The sequence below is a fragment of the Betta splendens genome, chromosome 12 (assembly GCF_900634795.4).
Source record: "Betta splendens chromosome 12, fBetSpl5.4, whole genome shotgun sequence".
In the NCBI taxonomy this organism is placed as follows: domain Eukaryota; kingdom Metazoa; phylum Chordata; class Actinopteri; order Anabantiformes; family Osphronemidae; genus Betta; species Betta splendens.
This window is the reverse complement of record NC_040892.2, coordinates 920,683-940,000: the sequence shown is the minus strand read 5'-3', so window position 1 is coordinate 940,000 and position 19,318 is coordinate 920,683. Positions and strand designations below refer to the sequence as shown.

The following is a 19,318-nucleotide window of genomic DNA, read 5'->3' as shown; positions in this document are numbered from 1 at the left end:
AGCTCACAGCTGAAGGGCCACTCCCTCTGGCAGCCCTGCATGGCGACTCCGTTACATCGCACGGCTTTCTGGGTAATGTAGTCAGACCAGTCAGGGTAACTTAGGAGCTGTACGCCGGCTGGACGCTAAATAAACTCCAAGGTTTTACAGAAGATCTCGTTTCAACAGCTTGGAGGAAAATGGTGCAGATATTTGCAAATGTGTGGATATTGAATGACAGAAATTAGAGATGGGCAGAAAACATATAAAGAGGAAAACACACACAACATCCATGCAAAACGCAAGAAAATCACCCTTTTATCATCCAAGTTCTGCAGAGCCTCCTTGCCGGTGCTTTCTCTGATCTCCACCTTCTTCGGCTGCGAGATGTCGGTCTGCCGGTCAATCACTCGCCCATCACTCCTGCCTCTGCACGACGACAGCGCGTCAAAGTCCAGCGTCTTGCTGTCCGAGGAGCCTTCGACCGGGCAGAACATGCCACAGAATTTCTGCCTGGGCCTGGCGGGGCTGTCGGAGCCCATGTTCTTGAAGAAGGCTGGGACTTCCCCGGCGGTCGACATGCACGCGGCGTCTCCGGGTGTAGCTGATCAGATGCTCAGTCCTCGGCTTATTGTTGCTTTCTGCTCCGCACGCCGGCAGCCACCGCCTTTACCGCTGCTATGGTGCAGGTGGTCGCGCAAAGAAACAATGTATAGGGCTCAGGCCGAGTACAAAGGCACCGCAGGGCTCCCTGGTGCTGTCTGACAACGACAGACAATTCGTGGCGGTTTTCTTTCTAGAAGATGATCAGCAAATACTTCTGACTTGCTTACTCATGAATGTAAATTAGCTGCCAGTCTACAGCCAATATCCGTGAGCGAGTCAGCATTCGAGCAAGAGACCTATGTTCTGGTTTAGTCGAGTCGAGATGCACTAGGCTGAGAGGACGCTTCCCACCGAGGGATCACCTAGAGTCTGTTTAAACCCGTGCAGAGGCTCATCACCGCTCACAGCCCGGAAGTGACCGGCTCCTTTTCTGTAGCCTCCGAGACTCTGGAGCATCGGGGTGAACCGACCGAACCGAATCTAAAAGCTGCGTAATCTAATAACCAACACGTGACGGATGTGTCTCTGGAGGGTGAACTTTGAGGTCAGGGGTAATCAGAACCATGGAGAGCTCCCGAAGTCACACCCAGGCCAACAATGAGGGGCGCTGTCCTTTCAGCACCACACTCACACACCTACACACGTTCTTACCTTTGACTCATATCCACCAGATAAGGACGTAAACAAAGGAGTGATGTTAGTGATTTCTACTTTGGAGCAATGAGTTAAAAACGCTAAATACGACTTTTTTCGTCCGTTGTCACGTAAGGGATTTAAGTTTTTTCTTTATGTCTCCTACTTCTATAAATCACTGTGCTTGTAGTTACTTACATCCATACATACATTACATAAACCAAAACTTTTTCTTTGACTAGTGTGATTTAGACTCAACTTCTTTATGTTTAACAGGGATAATTATATCATGACATCGTCTGAGGCCTGCACTTTACTTCTGCTCAAAGTAAATAGAGAATAATTATGATTTGTAATTGATTCAGAGTTTGAGTTGAGCTTTACAAAGAGCATAAATAAATCAGTGCTGCATAGTGATCAATAGGACTGAGCTGGACCAGCCTCACACACTTTGTTAATTCCTGACTCATGTTATAACAGACAAAAGAAACATTTCAGCTGTGGGTTCATGTCGGCCCAGTTTCCATAACAACGTAAGTGATTCTGCTGCTGCTATTTCCTCTCCCAGAGGGCTGTGAGCACCGCTCCGTGTGGGTGTGGGTGGTCATCTGTGTGGGAGAAGACGACTTTGTGAATGTCACAGGTAGATTCAAAAAAGTGAAAAGCCACGACCGAAGGCCAAACCGAGGCCGAGCGCTCGGACAACTGTCGCTAAAGCAAAACAACATGAGCTGCTACGAGCAGAGACGGGGGAGTGTTGGATAATTAGAGGGGAAAGTTGGCAGCGCTCCATGTAAACAGTTGGAGGAGGCAGAGGGAGAGTGAGGTCTCTGGACAGGAAGGGCACAGTCCTGGCATGCAGGGACTGATGTAGAGCAAGGCTGATCCTCTTGAAAACACACTGGAACTAAATCAGTTACACAGAGGACACGTCGCCAGGTTCTCGATTTTGCTGGAAATGTCACAGAAAGTGAAAGTACAAAGAAATTGGTAGACCAGATTAACTGTTCATTGTCTTCCTGAACCACAGCTGGATCAGCCCACGCCTGGCACAAAAATCGACTTTTCTTAAATTCTATTTTTGTCTTCCTATCAGAATAGAAACAAAGAAATCACAGATAAGTCAAGGCCAGTGTTCATTTTCCATTTCCTTTAGTGTTGTGTTTTTCCATACACTAAACAAGATGCTGAATGAAGAATGAAATCAAAATGTGAGCATCTCATCGTGACTTGGATTCATCAGGCAGTGGAAACTGCTGAATCCTGAGGAGATGATGAAGAAACTCACCCCATCAGGGGGATGGAGACGGAGGTGGCCATGGTAACGCCATCAGCTGCAGTGGGAGGGGCCACGTGACACGCCGAGTCTGGATTGGCCAGGAACAGGTGTTCTGAGGTTCGGTTCAGGGAGGAAAGAGGAGGAGACACTGCTGGAAGAAGCAGGACTGATGGGCAGAGTTTATTGTTCTTTTGTTATTTATTTTGTTTATAAAAAATAACTCATTCATCCATTATATTATTAACTGAACAGCCTGACAACAAATCATTTGGCCATTTTTTAATTCTTTTTTTTCTCAAACCTTATAAATTAATTGTTTTAGGCTTAACTGAAGATAAATCAGCTTTCTGCATTCTTTTTTCTTTGCAGAATTTAAAAACAGATCCACCTGAATTAAATAGTGACGAAGGAGTCTTGCCGCTACAGAGCTACGTACCCAGGGGGAACAGGGTGGGCATGGCAGCAGTCTACCACTGGAGTGCAGTGCTGCCACAGCCACACTCAGAGCTTTGATGTTCAGGGACTCACAGCGAAGGTCCAGGCGCTACAGATGGCTTTTAAAAGCAACCTGGAAAGAAAAATGAGACAGATTAATGAATTTTATAATAAACCAATCAGCAGGACATCACATGTCTTAGTAGAACACAAACAGGCACCAGACAAGTTGCTTCATTCAGGTAATCTTTAATGACAAAGTGTTTATCAACGTCGTCAATGTAGAGGGAAAATGAAAATTAAAGCAAATGCATGATTACAATAACTATTAGACCATCGCAGAGGACTGCGCCTCATGCCTTCAGTCAGGCCCTAGCATCCACGTCAGGGGCTTTATTCTCACTTTTCAAACTCAACCCATGTCAAACTTAACTCTGTGCATTCACAATCTTTCTTTAACATCAAAGAGAAAAAATGTTGAAACTAAAGAAAAAGGGAAACGAAAAGACAATCCACAATATTACGTTCAAATGCTGTAAGTACAAACACAGGCACAGACTTGGATGGCGCACAAGAAAACAGTACCTCTGTGGCTCTCTGTAGTCAGGTCTCACTGTGTGCATGCTGCTCGTCAGCGTATCTGCTTTAGTGTTTGCAAATCAAGTGAGCACTTTCTCTGGTGGTCAATGTCCCAAGTGATGACTTAGTGTCAGATATAAGACGCTGCATGTTCCATTTAGAGGAAACATATTTATCACCACAGTCCCTCTAAACGAGTCAAACGAACGACCCGTTCGCTGTAAAGGCTGCTGGCGGAGATGAGGTCAAATCTCTAGTCTCAACACACACCAGATCTGTAACAGGCGCTTTGTTTGGCATGGAATGTGTTAAGATGCTAAATGAACCCTACGTCACTCAGAACTAAAGACTGAATGGAGATGAGCGCTCACGTCTGATGACCATCCTCGCTCCAACCTCAGAGATACTGCAATGATGTCTGGTTTCAAAACTCATAATGCTTTGGTAGGCGACGGTAAAGAACACGTTCAGCTGTGTTTGAACCATCCACTCTTTATCAATAGGAGGAAGAGAGACAAAGAGAAAAATGACCACCAGGCTCATCAGCGCAACACATTCACTTCCTGTTTCTGCTCGGGTTGTGTGGAAGATTTGGCAAACGAGACGGAGTGTTCAGATGCAGGGCTGGCAACTAACCAAAGGTTCCTCAGGAGTAAAGACTCGAAGAAACTCTAAGTAAAAAGTCATGAATTAACGTAAAAAACTCAGCAAGTCAAACATTTTGGCCATCACTTCTGGTTCAAAGCCTTTGTGATTACTAGCACTACGACCGGTCAGGATTTAACAGTGTGATATGGGACAGTTTGAGCACACGACGGATCCACACTGAGCCGTTACCCAAAACCCAAGCACGTAATACTAGCAAAGGAAAATACTGACAGTTTACTGGGGGGACACTGGCAGCTCACCATCACAGCCTCGGTTCCAGTTATCACTGCGTAAAATGTTCCCAGCTGCACGTCACAAACATCTCCAGAAACAACTGCTGTTTAAAATAAATAAATACCTACGTTAGCTAGAAGATGAACAAAATGGCAACTTCCAAAAAAGTCTCTGACTCCATATTTGTGTTTGGGTGTTGGGCTACTCATGTTAGTGGCACAATCTGTGAGCTGTTCTGAACTGGACCGTCCTCCTCCATCGTCTGATTCTAAAGGGCCAGAGAGGAATTTGGCTTAAAACTGCGTACGCGCCCTGAAAACCAAGCCGCATCGACATGTGAACCCCACAAGAAATACAGCCTTAATCGTTCCTCGAAAAGCTTATACAAATGAGTGAGATAAAAGGGCAGAGAGGAAATATCTACAGAGGTTCAAAGCGAAGAAGATCAAGGAAAAAAATGAATGCGGAGGAAATGGCAGATACATTTCTCCTGAGAACAAGTCATATCTCAGGGACGAGGAGGGGGAGCAGGAGCAGGCAGGATGGGGGGGGGGCAGGCGGACCCCTTGTCACAACAGCAAAGCCTTCTTCTTCATCATGGCCAATTCTCAGGCACTTTTCTTCGTGTTCTGGCTCAGAAGGAGCTGGCTGGTGGAGTGGTCAACCTCTTCCCAATGTAGACTCTGGGGAGGAAGACGAGACGTTACAAAGTGTAGCATATGAATCTCACAGGTAAACACCAATCCAGCTCTTTCTGTTGCACCTACTATACTTTGAGTTTATTGGAAAAGAAACACTGTGCAAATGGAAAATGCATATAAACCAAATGACTCACAGTGAACAAGGCAACATTTGACTGATGCTGGTCCGGAGTCCATAAACGACCCAGACTCAAAGCGAGCGAGAGAATTTCCCGATGTTTCCTGCCAACTCTAACCATGTTTGTACAGTGAGCCACCAATTCATGAATGATGTTAGGCACAGAGCTTCTCCAGCTTTCATGCGTCAGGTGTCTGCCACTGAATGAGTCTATATGCATTCAGTGTATCTCTAGACTGCACTACGATGACTGATTATACTGGTTGGTTGACAGTCACAGACTTCTGTCTGTCTCAGACCGTGGAGTTATGGATTATTGGAACATGTGTAGTCACATACAGCAGAGCTCAGTGACGGCAGGTGTTCCGCCACCAGTCGGCAGCTGCTCTGCTAGTTTCCACACAAGGCTACAGCTGCTCTGTGGCTACACAGCTCCTCCTGCTGGAGTCTTTAGGCAATATTCACACTACTGCCAATCATTGTCTGAACTCCATTCTGTCTGGACTTGAAGGTTCTAACAGTGGTGCTTGTTTCTTACCCCAGCCCCAGAGCAAGGATGTGTGATAGCAGCAGCGAGGGGATGAAGACCTTCAGGAACTCAGCCGAGAAGATGCCTCCCTTCTTCATGGCTCCGGTCTTTCTCATGCTCAGTGTTACGGAGCGTCGAGGATGGCGGAAATGAAACTCCCTGAAAAAAACAGACACTTCAGACGACCTTTGACTTTTCAAACACTGTGTCAGTGCTTTTGTGTCACAGACAGTTTCTCACTATACATTTTTGACTTAGTCGACTGTTTTGATTTAATGACTGACCAGAAAAGCAGCCCAGTGCTCCACTGACTGAGGACGCTGATGGTCACTAAGTTGAGACTTACTTTGGAGGAATGTTTTCCGGTCGACTGGACCAGTCAGCAACCCAGTCTGCGTCCTTCATCAGGATGTCCATGTCCCTCTCCTTGTCCAAGGTGTCCTCCTCTGACTACAAAGAGCCACATTTATCATGTCATTCATACTAACAAGATTCATTCTTCATGTTCTGACATTGAACAACAATGAAGAATAGAAGATCATAACAACATGCTGTGTGACAGTAAGCAGCATGTCCACGGTGACTAGAGGCAGCAGCAGCACAGTGTGAAGGCTCACACACAGGACCAACGGTCCACGGTTGCCAAGGGAGTCAGACTAATAGTGAGTCTGAGAAGCTCTTACTTGGCTGTCTCTTCTGCTGGCCACGTCCACATCAAAGATGATCTGCCCGTCGTCCTGGGGACTGTGGGGCCGAGGGGGGCTGAGGGAACAATCACACTACATTAAAAAACATGTTGAAACATCGTGAAAAACAGGCTGTAAAGTACGTGAACACACACCCAACGCAAACCAGCCAGGTGAATCATTTGCCATTAAACCGGTTACCATAGCAACTGGGCCTTGGGAAGACAGTTACTCATCGCAGCCATATTAATCAGAGATAAAACAAGACAAAAGCCACAGAGTTCTAACCTCACAACTTTAACAGAAGAAAAACACAAGAGCTGTTCCTACCAACCCAAGAAGTGAAGTGTTTCATCACTAATCTACACAGTGAACACTGCCCCTGTGGTTTCCAACTACCTGATGAAATGATAAAAATTAAAACTCTTATTTGAACCTATAGAGTGTTCTTATGTCAGGGCAGTTTGTTGGTACAGTGCTCTTGGCTCAAACTGACAAAAACATCTTCAGGTAACTCGCTGACGACAACAGCCAAGCTCTGATAATCACTGCTTTATCGCAGCCTTGAGGACTGCACACAAGCACATAATGTGGCTGAAGGTGAAAGGTCAGGATTTTTAGTTTGCTCAAATGAATGGGAGGTTGATTCTTAAGAAGCTCATCTGTGCAGCAGCTGACAAATTACCATCAAAGCAAACCAAACATTCACTATGACATAATCCCAATTCATGGTGTTACCTTGGTTTTCAGAATATTTAGGAATGTCCAAACATAAAACCTGCTCATGAAGTTAAATACCATTGGGCTTTTATAGGCAAACATTCAATTTACAGGCAAACAATCAGCCAATAACTATTAACCATTAATAGAGATGCTCCATAATGAGAGGAAGACTGTGGACTGAATAAAAACATCCTCCAAGTTATTTGACGCTACCTATCACAGGAGGAGTTGCTGCGGCTCGATTCATGCTGGGCATCCAACAGAATCTTTTCCATGTCTCCGTTGTGGATCGAGGACGAGGATGGGACGTGCTCCAGCCCCCCGACCATGGCCTCCTCTTCCTCCACCTGAGGAAGGGGTAGGAGGCTCGTGGCAGTGCTGCCTGTGGAAGATGACTGGGCGGAACCAGCTGCACCTCTGTTCATCTCCAACTCCACCCAGGACCCTGTGGGATGAAACATACAATCACAACAACAAAAAGTCATAAATAACTACTGTGATATTGTCTGTTTTGCAGCTTTTAAGGGGTTAATTATGGAAAACAAACAGCACAGGTATCACAATCAATATTTTAGACCCTAAACCAGTAGTAAATTATTCATTCATTTATTTTTCTAATGAACGAGATAAAATGAGCAGAAACGAAAGGGCTCCCTTTGCTTCTATGTGATTAAAGAGCAGTAAACGTCTGTCTGTGTGCTGTGGTTCACTGAAGACTTTGACTGTGACATACGATGCGCTCCCTGTTTGGACCCAGCTCTGGCATGGACTGGCAGCTGAGAAGGCACAGCTAGGTGTCAAATATAAGGTGGGGCCAGCCAAGCTTGGGCATGCACTTAAAGAATGATGCTTGTTTAGAACCTTACATAAACCATCGCCATGCGTCTCTACAACACTGCGCCCTCACTGAAATAATGTGATGAAGCCTCCTGAGCAGGTCACATAACCCCATAACGGTAAGTAAACACCATGTTAACATGAGCTTTCGGGGGGGTACACTTCCACAGCCAGTTATACCCCACAGCCCAAACGCTGCGTCACTCCCCCCTAAAAAAGGCCCCGTCTCAGCACTCGCACTCATCCTGGGATTACATGATAGTCTGCGAGCCAAGCTGCTGTCCACAACCCATTGTCTCCATTCGGTGGACTAAAACCATGTTGCTATGGCACGGACACCTCCAAACATTCTGCCACAGAGCTGTGATCAGCTGTTGGGTGAGGGTTAGAGGAAGCAGACACTACGTGACCTCCTTCATGCTGAGGTTCAGACAACTGATGGGGACGTCCAAGGCTCCCACTAACACAGTGTATAAACACACACGCACTGTTTTATTCTCTGGTTCGCATGATTGATTAAAATATGATGTCATATTATTAACCAACAGGTACATCAGTCAAAATCCAAGGTAACACGTGGATTATCCCTACACCGTTTGCTGGCCTCCCAAACCAGACTTTTGTTGTATGCAACTAAACACTCCACTATTTAAGGCACACCGTAAAGGAGGAGGAACTCAACAGAACGCCTAAACTTTCTCGTTAGTTGACGTGTGTTAGTTTCTAATTGGCTCTACAGTCTGTGATGGCGCTGAAATGACTCATGAACAAGGTTAGAACTTTACTACCAATGGTCAGTCAAATGCGTTCAACCATTCTATGCCTGAAGGATAAAAGCAGCTTTCAAGTCTAGTTGCTGCCCAGGTTGTTGCTTTCAATCAATAAGCCTCTATGTTTCTACATGCTGTGATGTAACACCTCCCCCACATCGCTCACGTCCAAAACGTCTGTCCCCTTGTCCCTGTGGCCAGAAATAGCAGCTCCCCGTAGTGTGGTAAAAGTTTAACCACACAGCAGCTCTCTGAACGCCCTTTGTTTACATCATTACATAAAGTTCAGTCTTCCCAGTTTAATTAACTGAACGTGATATATTTCCTCAAACATATTTATACGAGGAAGGCACCCTGCAGAAAATGCTACTTTGAAGTTTAGGTGAGTTACTGATCTATTTAAACATAGGAAAAAGCCATGAATGCTCAGACGTGTCATGAAATCTGAATCATAAAAAAGCTACATGCGCGTAGCTTATTTTCCTTTCTTTCCTTCTGTAGTTCATAAGGATTTCCTTGACAGTCCAGCGACTAAAACTGGAACGTTTCTGTAGCGTTTACCAGTTTTGAGATAATCTTCCATCTTGCCTTGTTGACAATGCTTAAGCCCGCCTCCACGCTTTCGCTCTGAACAGCTGATTGGTTTATGTGCCAGTCGCTCAATAATGTCGAGCACCTCATTGGTACGTTCAATGTCAATAACATAACGGAACATAGCGATCTCACTCCTCCCCCTTCAATGCAGCTTCACAGCGAAATATATATACACTGTCAAATTAAGTTGCATTTTAAACAATATAGGTCCATTAGTAAACTTGCTATAAATAAACCTGACACTTGTGTCATAGAAAACACACTGACACTTTGTTGCAATCCCGCAATTGCGATCCCATTAGCGTTAGCCTACCGTTTAGCCCGGAGTCTCCGTTGTTGTCTGTAGAAGTAGTGCTAGCAGCGTCGGACATCGTCGTGCCTAATGAGCAGAGCGCGTTGCATAAAAGGCTCAAGTCAGTGCAAAAAGGCGCAATACCTCATCTGCACACATTCAGAAATGCGGACTGACCCTAGCCACGCTGTCCCGTTTGTCGGTGAGCTGCTGTTTGTTTTCGCCTGTTAGCTGATCTGGAAGCAGCAGCCGCGCGAGACCTTCCCGGAGCTGTGTGATGACGTCACATCGCCCCGTTGATAACGAGTCAGAGGAGCGAGTCAAATTGCATAACGTGAGCTCAGGAAAAACAAGTACAGGCTGAGCTGTGTTTGAGTTTTTGTGATCAGGTACGAAGTCATAGTAGAAATCCGTCTCCTGTAAATGGCGCTGGGTCATTTTGTGAGCGTAGGCGTGGGTGCGTGCACGTACACAACAAGTCGTACGGACACGAGGCTGTCAGCGCCACCTCAGCTGATCGTAATCACTGAGCCATCAGCTGCTACAGAGCAGTTTGTTTTCCCATTATTCACACCAGGCTGCAGTCACAGCTGCATTTCTACCAACACCAGCTGCAAGCAAACCTGCACGTTAATCATACACACGCCACATGGAATCCAGAAAGTTGAACAGTAACTGGAGGTTGACTGAAAGGTGCACAGACGGATGAGTCTGGGGTCGAAGCGTTGAGAGCGGCTCAACGCTTGACAGCAAACTTGCATACAGTGCCTTGATCAAGTGATCCACACATCTGCTAAACTGCTCATTTCCTTAAGAGAACTATCAATAATTGTCATTAATTTAGTGTGTAATCATTAATAAGCACTCATCTACAGTTCCATTCTTCTTATTAGACGTATACAGACACGTAAGCCCCTAATTATTAGAACACCCCTGAAAATTGCCACTGAACATTGAGAACATGCTCCTATGCATTGGAGACGGGATCCTGGCAACAATCAGGCAATTACAAGAATGCAAAAGTAGTTCCTTTATTATCTTCACCATTATAGATTACAACTGTAGTTATACTAGAGGCATCAATAAATTGTCCACATTTTGAATATGACATGGAGACATTAACTGCTGCAAATCCATGTGCAGTTTCACATACCATCACACACAGCAGCAGTAATGATTGCAGTACTTAACACTTTCAGTGACTTAATGCCTCAAATATTTTCTTTTAAACTCCAGTCTTAGAACAACAGACATCCAAATACTTTAGTTGGTGCAGTAAGAGTCCAGTGTTAAAAGGTTTTTTCCCTGTTTAGTGTGGTACACCATGGGAAGACAATACTCAAGATCACTCAAAGTCCAGCTTCATTTCACAAAACGGGACAGAACAAATCTGGTGACATTTTAACTTTAATATAAATATGAGAATCATATTAATTATGTTTGAATAGGTAGTCTTTTTAAACCTGACTATTGTGTAACACAAAAGGGAGAAAGAACCAAACCACAAAAAAGTCAAGACAAGGCCAATTAAAAAAAATGAATACATTTCTCCGGGAGTCCGGACGTGTTTGACCTATCAGAGCCTGGGAACCACAACAGTAAGGAAAAGTCCTACTCACTGGACCTGGGCTTCGAATGAGTGAAAGCACACACACTGCTCAAACTCCTGGAGGAAACAGTTGAGCTGTTACCATCCAGAACAAGCAAAAAATGTGTTATTGGGGTGAAAAAAACTGAGCCTACTTTTAAAACCATTGAGTATGAAGGGTTTAATGAAAGTAGAGACATGAAACAGGAGAAGTGCTGGAAAGAAGATAATGACAGTATAACAGATGATTTCATTAAAAGATGTAGACACAAAACAGAGGGACCGGCATTTTCTTAGAAAAATAAACACTACAATGGCACAGGACGATAAAGGGACGTATGGGTTATAAAAATAAGTGTTTGTATTCAGTACTTCAGGTAAATTAAACTGGTTTACCCATGTTACCCTGGGGGGGAGAAAGGTAGGTGACCTGGCAAATAAACATACCCAAAGAAAAATAATTGGCACAACATCACTTAAACAACAAGGCAGGTGTCACTCTGCCACAGACTGGCTGATGATGGGCAAGAGTGCGGCTTCCTCTGTCCACATCTCCAACAAAGTGGCAAAGTCTGGTCACCAGTAGCGACAGACGGGATGCTGGTTGTAGGCGTCACCACGTTCTCCAGGAGGCTGCAGGTGGTACACTCGACATCCCGTGTCAGATTTCACATAGACTCGCCCTGAAGTTAATTCACTTTATCCTGGAATATGTAGAGGTTGTTGGTCGTCGCCACGGCGATGATGTTGTCCTGGGGGTGCCAGGCAGTGTGAAGAATCTTCTTGTTGAAGTCTAAACTGTCCACGCTGATTTCATCCTTCTTGCGCTTGCCGCCAGCACACACTTTGCGAGGCTTTAGGACCTGCATGGGCTTGCTGTTTTCTCGGGAGGCCTCCAGCGTGACGTCCCGCCTATGGCCACGGTCAAACATCCGGAAGAAGTTGTTGTATGAGCCAGTCATCACCACACTGAGAAGGAAACATGGAAGTGTGTGTAAGCCTTTAACTCAAACATGGGTAATTCAAAGAACTCTCTTGCTTTGTAAAATTGGTACCAAGCAAGCACATTAGGTCTTGAACGTCATAGAAACACATGTGGGCCTGTGTCATCGTGCTTCTTTGTCTACCCCTGCTGTCCTCACCTGTCATTGCCATTCCAGCAGCATTCGAACTTATCAAAGATGCAGTCATTCTCATAAAGCGAGCACAGCTTGCTCCTCAGGTACTCATGAACCTGTAATGGTCAGACAGAAGTATGATGTGATTGTTGCTAAATCACGTTTACTTTAACACACACACGAGGCCACAGCTTTAGCTCAATGAGACCAGGAATAGACAAGGATGAAGCAACAACTTCAAACTGATTACTGTAAACTCATCTATCAAACTAGAAACTATGAAATCTGTTCATCAGTCTCACCTGATAGGTCTCCACTGGCCTGTTTTCCATGTTCAAATCCCAGATCTTCATAGACAAGTAATCTCTGGTCATCATGTATCGTCCGTTGTGGCTAAACTTTACATCCGAGATAGAAGATATGATCTCAGAGAAGAAGGACCGATTACTGGGATCTTCTGGCTCCTCAAACACTGGACAAGACGACAAAACCATTAGCGGCATCCCACAAAAGTCGGTCATTAGCTAGAGTGCAGGTTTGAGAGCCAAGCGTTGTGATTCCGGTTCATAATCCACCTGTCAAAATGGAAGTGAGGCGATTAAATGGAGCAGAGTGGGTACTCACATTTGGAGTGTTTGTCGCACAGCGCTGAAGCCCTCATATCACACAGGCGAATGGTTCCTTTGCTGCTACTGTACACAAAGGTGTTACACTGATGAGGATGAAACTCTGCTGCTGTGATCACCTCCGTTAGTTCCTCCATGTTGGCTGGTTTAATGTCGACAATATCTGCACAGGGTTAAGGTGAATAGACAGCTATCGGCTTTGAGTGAGTGTGATTTTTACAATGTTTTGCACAACAGAAATGTTCATAGAATAACGGGAAAAGCCTGATGAACAAACATGTCCACAGAGAGTATTCAAGGATACTGAAGCTGCGGTCGGTGATTTCGAGGTGCCAGAGGTTGATGCGGAGGTCATCTGCAGACAAGTACGTCTCATTGTCACTGTTGACCGAGATAGAGTTGATATGATAGGTGTGAGCATTAGCAAACACCCTCCGTGGACTGGCTTCAACCATGAGGTCCATGGGTATTAAAACAGGTACCTGAGGAAGCAACAACCAAGGCATGATCTGACAAGTTCTGAATCCTCTTTTTCCACATTAATTGTGTATGACAAAGCTTTTCATAGGACCCAGAGCCTGTAGGTTTGACATACAGCATTTATTTTACAGACCCCACTCACCACTACAGTACATGAGTAGGTTACCCAAAAAGGTATCAACTACCCCACCTACAGCCTCTGGACAGAGCTGATGTACCACATTTTATGTATTTAAATAAGTAAAACCTTTCTATACAAACTTGACAATTGTTGGACAGGAAGTGACATAGCATCCACTGCAGTGCTCACCCGCAGTGACGTGATAGTGTTGGGGTCTTTGTAGCGGCCATCATCCTCTTTGAGATTATAGCCCTCTGGTCTCTTGTCACGTTCACTAATTTTCCACAATTTAATTGTCTTATCTGTTAAAGTGAAAGCAAAACGTCAAAACTGCAACTTTTCAAAAGGAATAAACACCAATGGCAAAAACGAACAGTCCTAAGTCACTATGTTTTAGTGCCAACAACTACGTATATTTTGCCAGTGTAGGACGTCGTAGAAATAAAAGTTCTTAGAATGGCTTTGTATTTTTAATCTACTGCTAATCACTACAGCAATTAAACAATACACAATAATGTTACTTACACAATAAATTGAACTACCTTACCATTGGTTGACAACAGGAACTGAGCAGCATTTTTCTGAGGAAGCCAGCGAATCTTGTTGATCTTCTCCTCGATCTCCAAACTCTTCAAGTAGTCAAACTCGGGCTCATGGCTCTGGAAAGTGCTATAGACATTGTATTCACTCCGAAACTGAGGCTGATTCTTATTCTGTCAAGAGGAGAAGAAGAAGAAGAAGAAGAAGAAGAAAAGCATGAGACAAAAAAAGAAAAAAGACAAAATTGTCTTTGTTGGAAAAAACATTGTAAAAAGTTAAACAAATGTTTTCTATAATAGAAATCTTTTTAAAAGACATTTACTTTTACTAAAAATGACAACTAACACTCTCTTACTTTGCCTAAAGAATATTTCACTGTGGGCTAATTTCTTAAACTTTGAAGAAACAAACGAGTGGTTAACGATTTGAAATTAGTCTGAGAGAAGAACATTCAGCCAGACAAATATAGTACCTCTATTTCCTGTTGGAAAATGACTACACGCCCACCCTTGTCTCCTGTAGCCAGCAGCTCCCCAGTGTGGTTAAACTCAACTGTGGATATGATGTCAGCTGCAGAGATACAAAACCAAAACACAACCATGACATTTAAACTTAAATCTGCAATAACGTCTTTTTTTTTTTTTATTGCTACGCAGAAATTTTTTTAGCCAATACAAGAACCACTGCAGGACGGCTCTGTCCAGATTTCCCAGCAAGCTAGTTGGATGAGGAACTGAATGAGATGCTGGTGAGATGTCAGTATGTAGAGCAGACAGAAGATGAACGCTAACCTAGTTTTACCCCCCTTTTCTCTCTCCTCCCTCAAAGAGCATTTCCCCCAGGAGCAGTATGTTGCTTTATAAACTGAAGCTGGCTTGCAGCAATATACATGCTAACTTAACCCTTTGTTGCCCAGTGAAGCAGAAAGGCAATTCTACAAAGCTTGTTGTAGGAGGCCATTGGGAACATTTTACTCCTTGAGGCCCTATGTTGGAGGCGATACAGCTGACGTTCCGCTTCTGTTACTTATTACTACTAACTTACTAGAGGGTCTACTCTTTTTCCAGTCTCACTGGAATTGACGTCACTCTATTGCAGGATTGTCTTATACATAACATATGGACTGAACCTCCTGTACAGAAACACAGTATTCTCTTATAGGGTTATTGAGGCTAAAGAATGTTTCTTATGAAGGAGGTAGTGGTTATAAGACCTAATTTACTTTGATGAGTCAACTGCTCTGTGACAGCAAGGCTACCAAAAATAGAGGGTTACACAGTAACAGCTGAATTTCTGCAAGTTTCAATAAAACGCAACCAACACTTTTGGTGTAAAATATCTCATTTCATGCGACAAAGGATACAGATTAATATACTGTTTACCTTGTAATTATTTAAACAGCAGGACAGATTATTACTGCTGTGATAATGATCTAGGATTGCGTAGTGTCTGATCACATTCAGATGTCTCATTTTCCAACACATGCCACTTGTGAAGCTTCTATTGCCAAATGTTGCTAAAGGTGTGAAACATGCTGTGCACCATTTTCATCTATGTACCACCTATCACTGTTACATCTTCATTTCTTTTAGTAGAATACTAAAAACATCTTTAAAAAATACCCTCTGATATTGTAAGTTTTGCTACTTAATTCAAAAGTTTTGTCTTTTTGGCTAAACACTGACAAATAAGTAGCACACCCTGCATGAATAAGAGCTTTTCTGGGGCAAAGCACTGGAAAACTTTTAATGTGAAGTAGCAACAAAAGGAATTGTTTGCATTATTGCTACTTTAAACAAAAGGATATGCAACTCTCTAAAACAGCCAAGGATACAGGAAGATGGGCGCTGTCTGATAAAAACAAAATGTAGGAGTGGAACCACAGAGACCCACGTTACACAGGAACCTAACAATGAGCGTGTTATGTTAAGGCAAGGGTGTGTTCAAAGGTGAGGGATTACAGTTAGGGTCATTACCTAATCTATAGTTGTCTAAATGTTCAGATGAGCGGTTTAAAATCGTGGAGAAAGGTGACGAAAAACATTCAACAGCGGTCTTCTCTCTCACTGCAAACTACTGTTAATAACTGAGTGGGTAACATTTTCCACACTTGTGTGATTTAAACATTCCTATTTTAGCAGAGCTCTTACCTTCAGCTACATCGTCATCAATGGCTCCTTTTACCTGAGAGAAGCACCACTGCATGTCACCTCCAGGACCTGCGATGATTGAAATAAGAATGCAAAAACTAAATTCAGTCTGGGTGCCAGTTAGTGTTACTTTTTCATTTCCATCTTTGCCATGTTTTCCGGCAGACAACTGTGTTGCAGTAAGCATCAATTTTTCAAAAGATGCTCTTTAGTGGCAACTGCACTTGATTTCACTTATTGAGGAGGTTTCACAAAGTTTCATCAGTAAAGCATCATCTACAACTATAAGCAGGTCCAGTTCCCTCTAATCTCCACCTCTAATGATAAACGTGACCTGTGAGAGTCACAATCTTCACCAATGCTGTGCATCACCTGTGACGTAAAAGTGGTTGAGACCAATGATGTCGAGGCTTCAAATTTGTGACAAAAAAGTAAAAGACAATTGAATAAAAGAATAGATGATAGAGCTGCAAAATCTGCATGTACCTGGATTCTCTCATAGCCACTGCAAGAGCAGCCTAAACAAATTAATTAAATCCATTTTAGGGAAAACCTACCTACCGAATGCATTCACATCTTTAACGATCAATCATCTGTTGAGCAGTTTGACAATTTTCTAACGTCAGATGTTCTCCCTTCAGGCTCTTATGTTTAATAATAGTATTCATCACTAAACAGGTTTACAGCTACAGAACACGCCTAGACGGAGTCTGCATATTTCAAATATCTGATCATCTATTATTGTTGCACAATTAAAACTGGTCTGATTTGTGGATAACAATGTCTACACCTAGCGGGACAACTCTGCAGAATAATCAAGGACGTTTATGAGTCACCATGGCTGCATCATACACATATTCTCAAATGAATCATGATTATACACAAGAGGCCAAGACAGGGCTGGTACTGGTCAGGAAAAGCTGTAGCGCCTCCTTAGACTGCTAGTTACAAAACAACAGCACAAAGCTTACAGGTGTTTTTACGAGAATCATGTCCCCAATCCGTTTTAATCAAAATCAAATAGTTACTAATAATGCATATTCAAGATTTGGATTATGCCCAATTACATTAACTAAATGTATGCACTAAATATATTATCTATTTAGACAATATAATAGCATAAGCCAGTAATCATAAATGCTCAAATCGACCTATATAATTAACATAACTATAACATATTTGAACTGTAAAGGTAGCACATTTGTTGTGATCACGTTAGCTATTAGCTCTACTACCAGTTTTCTGCCTTCAGTAGATGAACCTGCTCGTCTAATTTCCAGTCCTGTAAGTCGTCCTGCGCTAGGCCCACAGTGCTAACGTGCATGTGAGCAATGTCAAAGTTTGAGCTAGCGCTAGCTAGCCGTGCTGGTCGAGCCAGTCATGGTACGTTGGGGAAATGTGCACTGGACTGGAAGCCGCCAGTTGTTCTGCAATCATCCAGCTGTTTCGTGCGTTTCCGAACTTGACTTGACTAGAAAATATTGGTATAGAACGTGCACACCTCTTACAACCCGTTCGTTGCAGCTACGATAAGTTAACGTTAGCATTTTATAGCACTACCAATCGCCATGTATGGCTAACACAGTTTTCAGAGTTAGCGTGTAAGACCGGCTTCGGGTCGGCGGTAATGATAAATAGCTATTATTGCATGCACCCGTTTAGCTGGCTTTAGCCGCCAAACACAGGCCAGAGGGGCGATGACACTCGAGGTTGCTGGCTGGCTAACGTTAGCACTAGCTAAGTTGTGCTAGCTGGCGCTAGCTAGACTGGCATTCGGCAGTGCAGCTTTTAATAATTTCTGGCACATGTTGGAGAGTAGACTTTGCTGGAATTCAGCTGCTGTGTAAAATCCTGTCCCGTTCAAAAAGATAATTTGTTTAACGGATAAATTACCTGCCATGACGAGACAGACAGTGGCGCTTGCCTCAGTCAGTCACGATCCTGCTTCCCACTCCCACGCGCTGATCTGTGGGATCTGAACTTTTTTTCTTCCGCAGTGTCTTCGCTGGGTGTCAGGCGTTAAATTGACCGTAACACCTGTTATTTTGCTCGCTTTCCTTCCCGCTCCTCTTTCTGTTGTTTCTCTGCGTGTCACCCACTCTCCCCCTCCGTCTCCGTCTCGGTCTCTCTTGCCGCCGGCTACTTCGCATCCCACAAGTCAATTCTTCCCCACCCCATACAGCCTCCTTCCGCACGTGAACCAAAGCGTTTTTTTAAAGCGCGCCACCCTGGTTAGCATATGCAAAGGCTCGCGCGTGCACATTGATGGCCGTATAGTTAACTGTAAAAGACAAGCAAATGTACATGAAATGAAGGCAGTAGTATTTTACTGCAACATAAGCAAACCAGAGGGCTTCTGTACTGAGGTGAAATATTATACAAACCGCCCTTCACATAAAGGTTGAATCGTTTTTTTTCTGAAATACAAAAGAAGCTCATTTTTGAATTACTGATTAGCTTTAAATTGTATATTTCTGATAAAAGTACAGTCGTTCAGTTCTTGTCTTGGTCACTAAGTGTTTTTGGAACATTCCTTCAACATGAAATGAGTTTTGCAATCTGTAATTATTATTGTTATAAATTTATTATATATTATCATATAGTAATAATAATCTGTTATTAACGTGTTGATTCTATAGAGAATGAGAGAATTAGTTGGTTTCGTAGCAGCAGTGATAAACTTCCACAACAGCCCCTTCATTAAATGTATGATAAAATGAATACATGTCCTAACGGCAGAAACATCTCCGCACATCACTGAATGACGTTGCACTGTTGTTTGTTGGTCGGTTTACACAGCGTGAACCGTTTCTAGCGGCGCCGGTGCAGCAGCTCTTCGCCTCCTCAGCTCTAAATGGGGCAGTGCAGCTCGAGCCGCAGCAGGTCGAGTTCCCTCCCTGGCCGGAAGTGAGTGTATCCTACTCGTGCCGTGATAAGAGTCGAGACGTGTGTGAGTGCTGTAAACTAAGTGTTTGAAGCAGCGGACGGTCGCGGGCCGCGGAGGCGTCGCTGCGGCCACCGGGGGCGTGGCCTAACACCGGGGCGTGGCCTA

The 19,318-nt window shown here is 43.8% G+C and overlaps 3 protein-coding genes across 4 annotated transcripts in view; all 3 read right to left on the bottom strand.

Annotated features, from left to right (window-relative positions):
- Positions 1–1,011, bottom strand: part of dpysl2b (dihydropyrimidinase like 2b) — a 15,238-nt gene extending 14,227 nt beyond the window's left edge. The window contains exon 1 of the mRNA XM_029169709.3: positions 294–1,011. Within this exon, the coding sequence (XP_029025542.1) occupies positions 294–560 (267 nt within the window). The 5' untranslated portion in view covers positions 561–1,011. The remainder of the gene's footprint in view (positions 1–293) is intronic.
- A 2,154-nt stretch (positions 1,012–3,165) lies between these two features.
- Positions 3,166–10,041, bottom strand: bnip3lb (BCL2 interacting protein 3 like b). 2 transcript variants are annotated; one of them, XM_029169715.3, is made up of 7 exons: positions 9,821–10,041; positions 9,665–9,730; positions 7,364–7,595; positions 6,425–6,503; positions 6,088–6,191; positions 5,751–5,900; positions 3,166–5,076 (listed from the first exon to the last, which is right to left on the bottom strand). In XM_029169715.3, the coding sequence occupies exons 2-7, from the start codon at positions 9,720–9,722 to the stop codon at positions 5,028–5,030; spliced, it is 672 nt and encodes a 223-aa protein (XP_029025548.1). In that variant the 5' UTR covers positions 9,723–9,730; positions 9,821–10,041; the 3' UTR covers positions 3,166–5,027. The 2 variants fall into 2 exon arrangements, with proteins under 2 accessions (XP_029025548.1, XP_029025549.1); XM_029169716.3 differs by having other exon boundaries at positions 9,665–10,041.
- A 617-nt stretch (positions 10,042–10,658) lies between these two features.
- On the bottom strand, positions 10,659–18,450 carry ppp2r2ab (protein phosphatase 2, regulatory subunit B, alpha b). The gene is made up of 10 exons (XM_029169711.2): positions 18,160–18,450; positions 16,267–16,335; positions 14,589–14,686; positions 14,124–14,289; positions 13,766–13,878; positions 13,280–13,457; positions 12,974–13,138; positions 12,652–12,821; positions 12,374–12,465; positions 10,659–12,200 (listed from the first exon to the last, which is right to left on the bottom strand). Exons 1-10 carry the CDS (start codon positions 18,164–18,166, stop codon positions 11,921–11,923), a joined length of 1,338 nt encoding a protein of 445 aa, XP_029025544.1. The 5' UTR covers positions 18,167–18,450; the 3' UTR covers positions 10,659–11,920.
- Between the last annotated feature and the right edge of the window lie 868 nt (positions 18,451–19,318).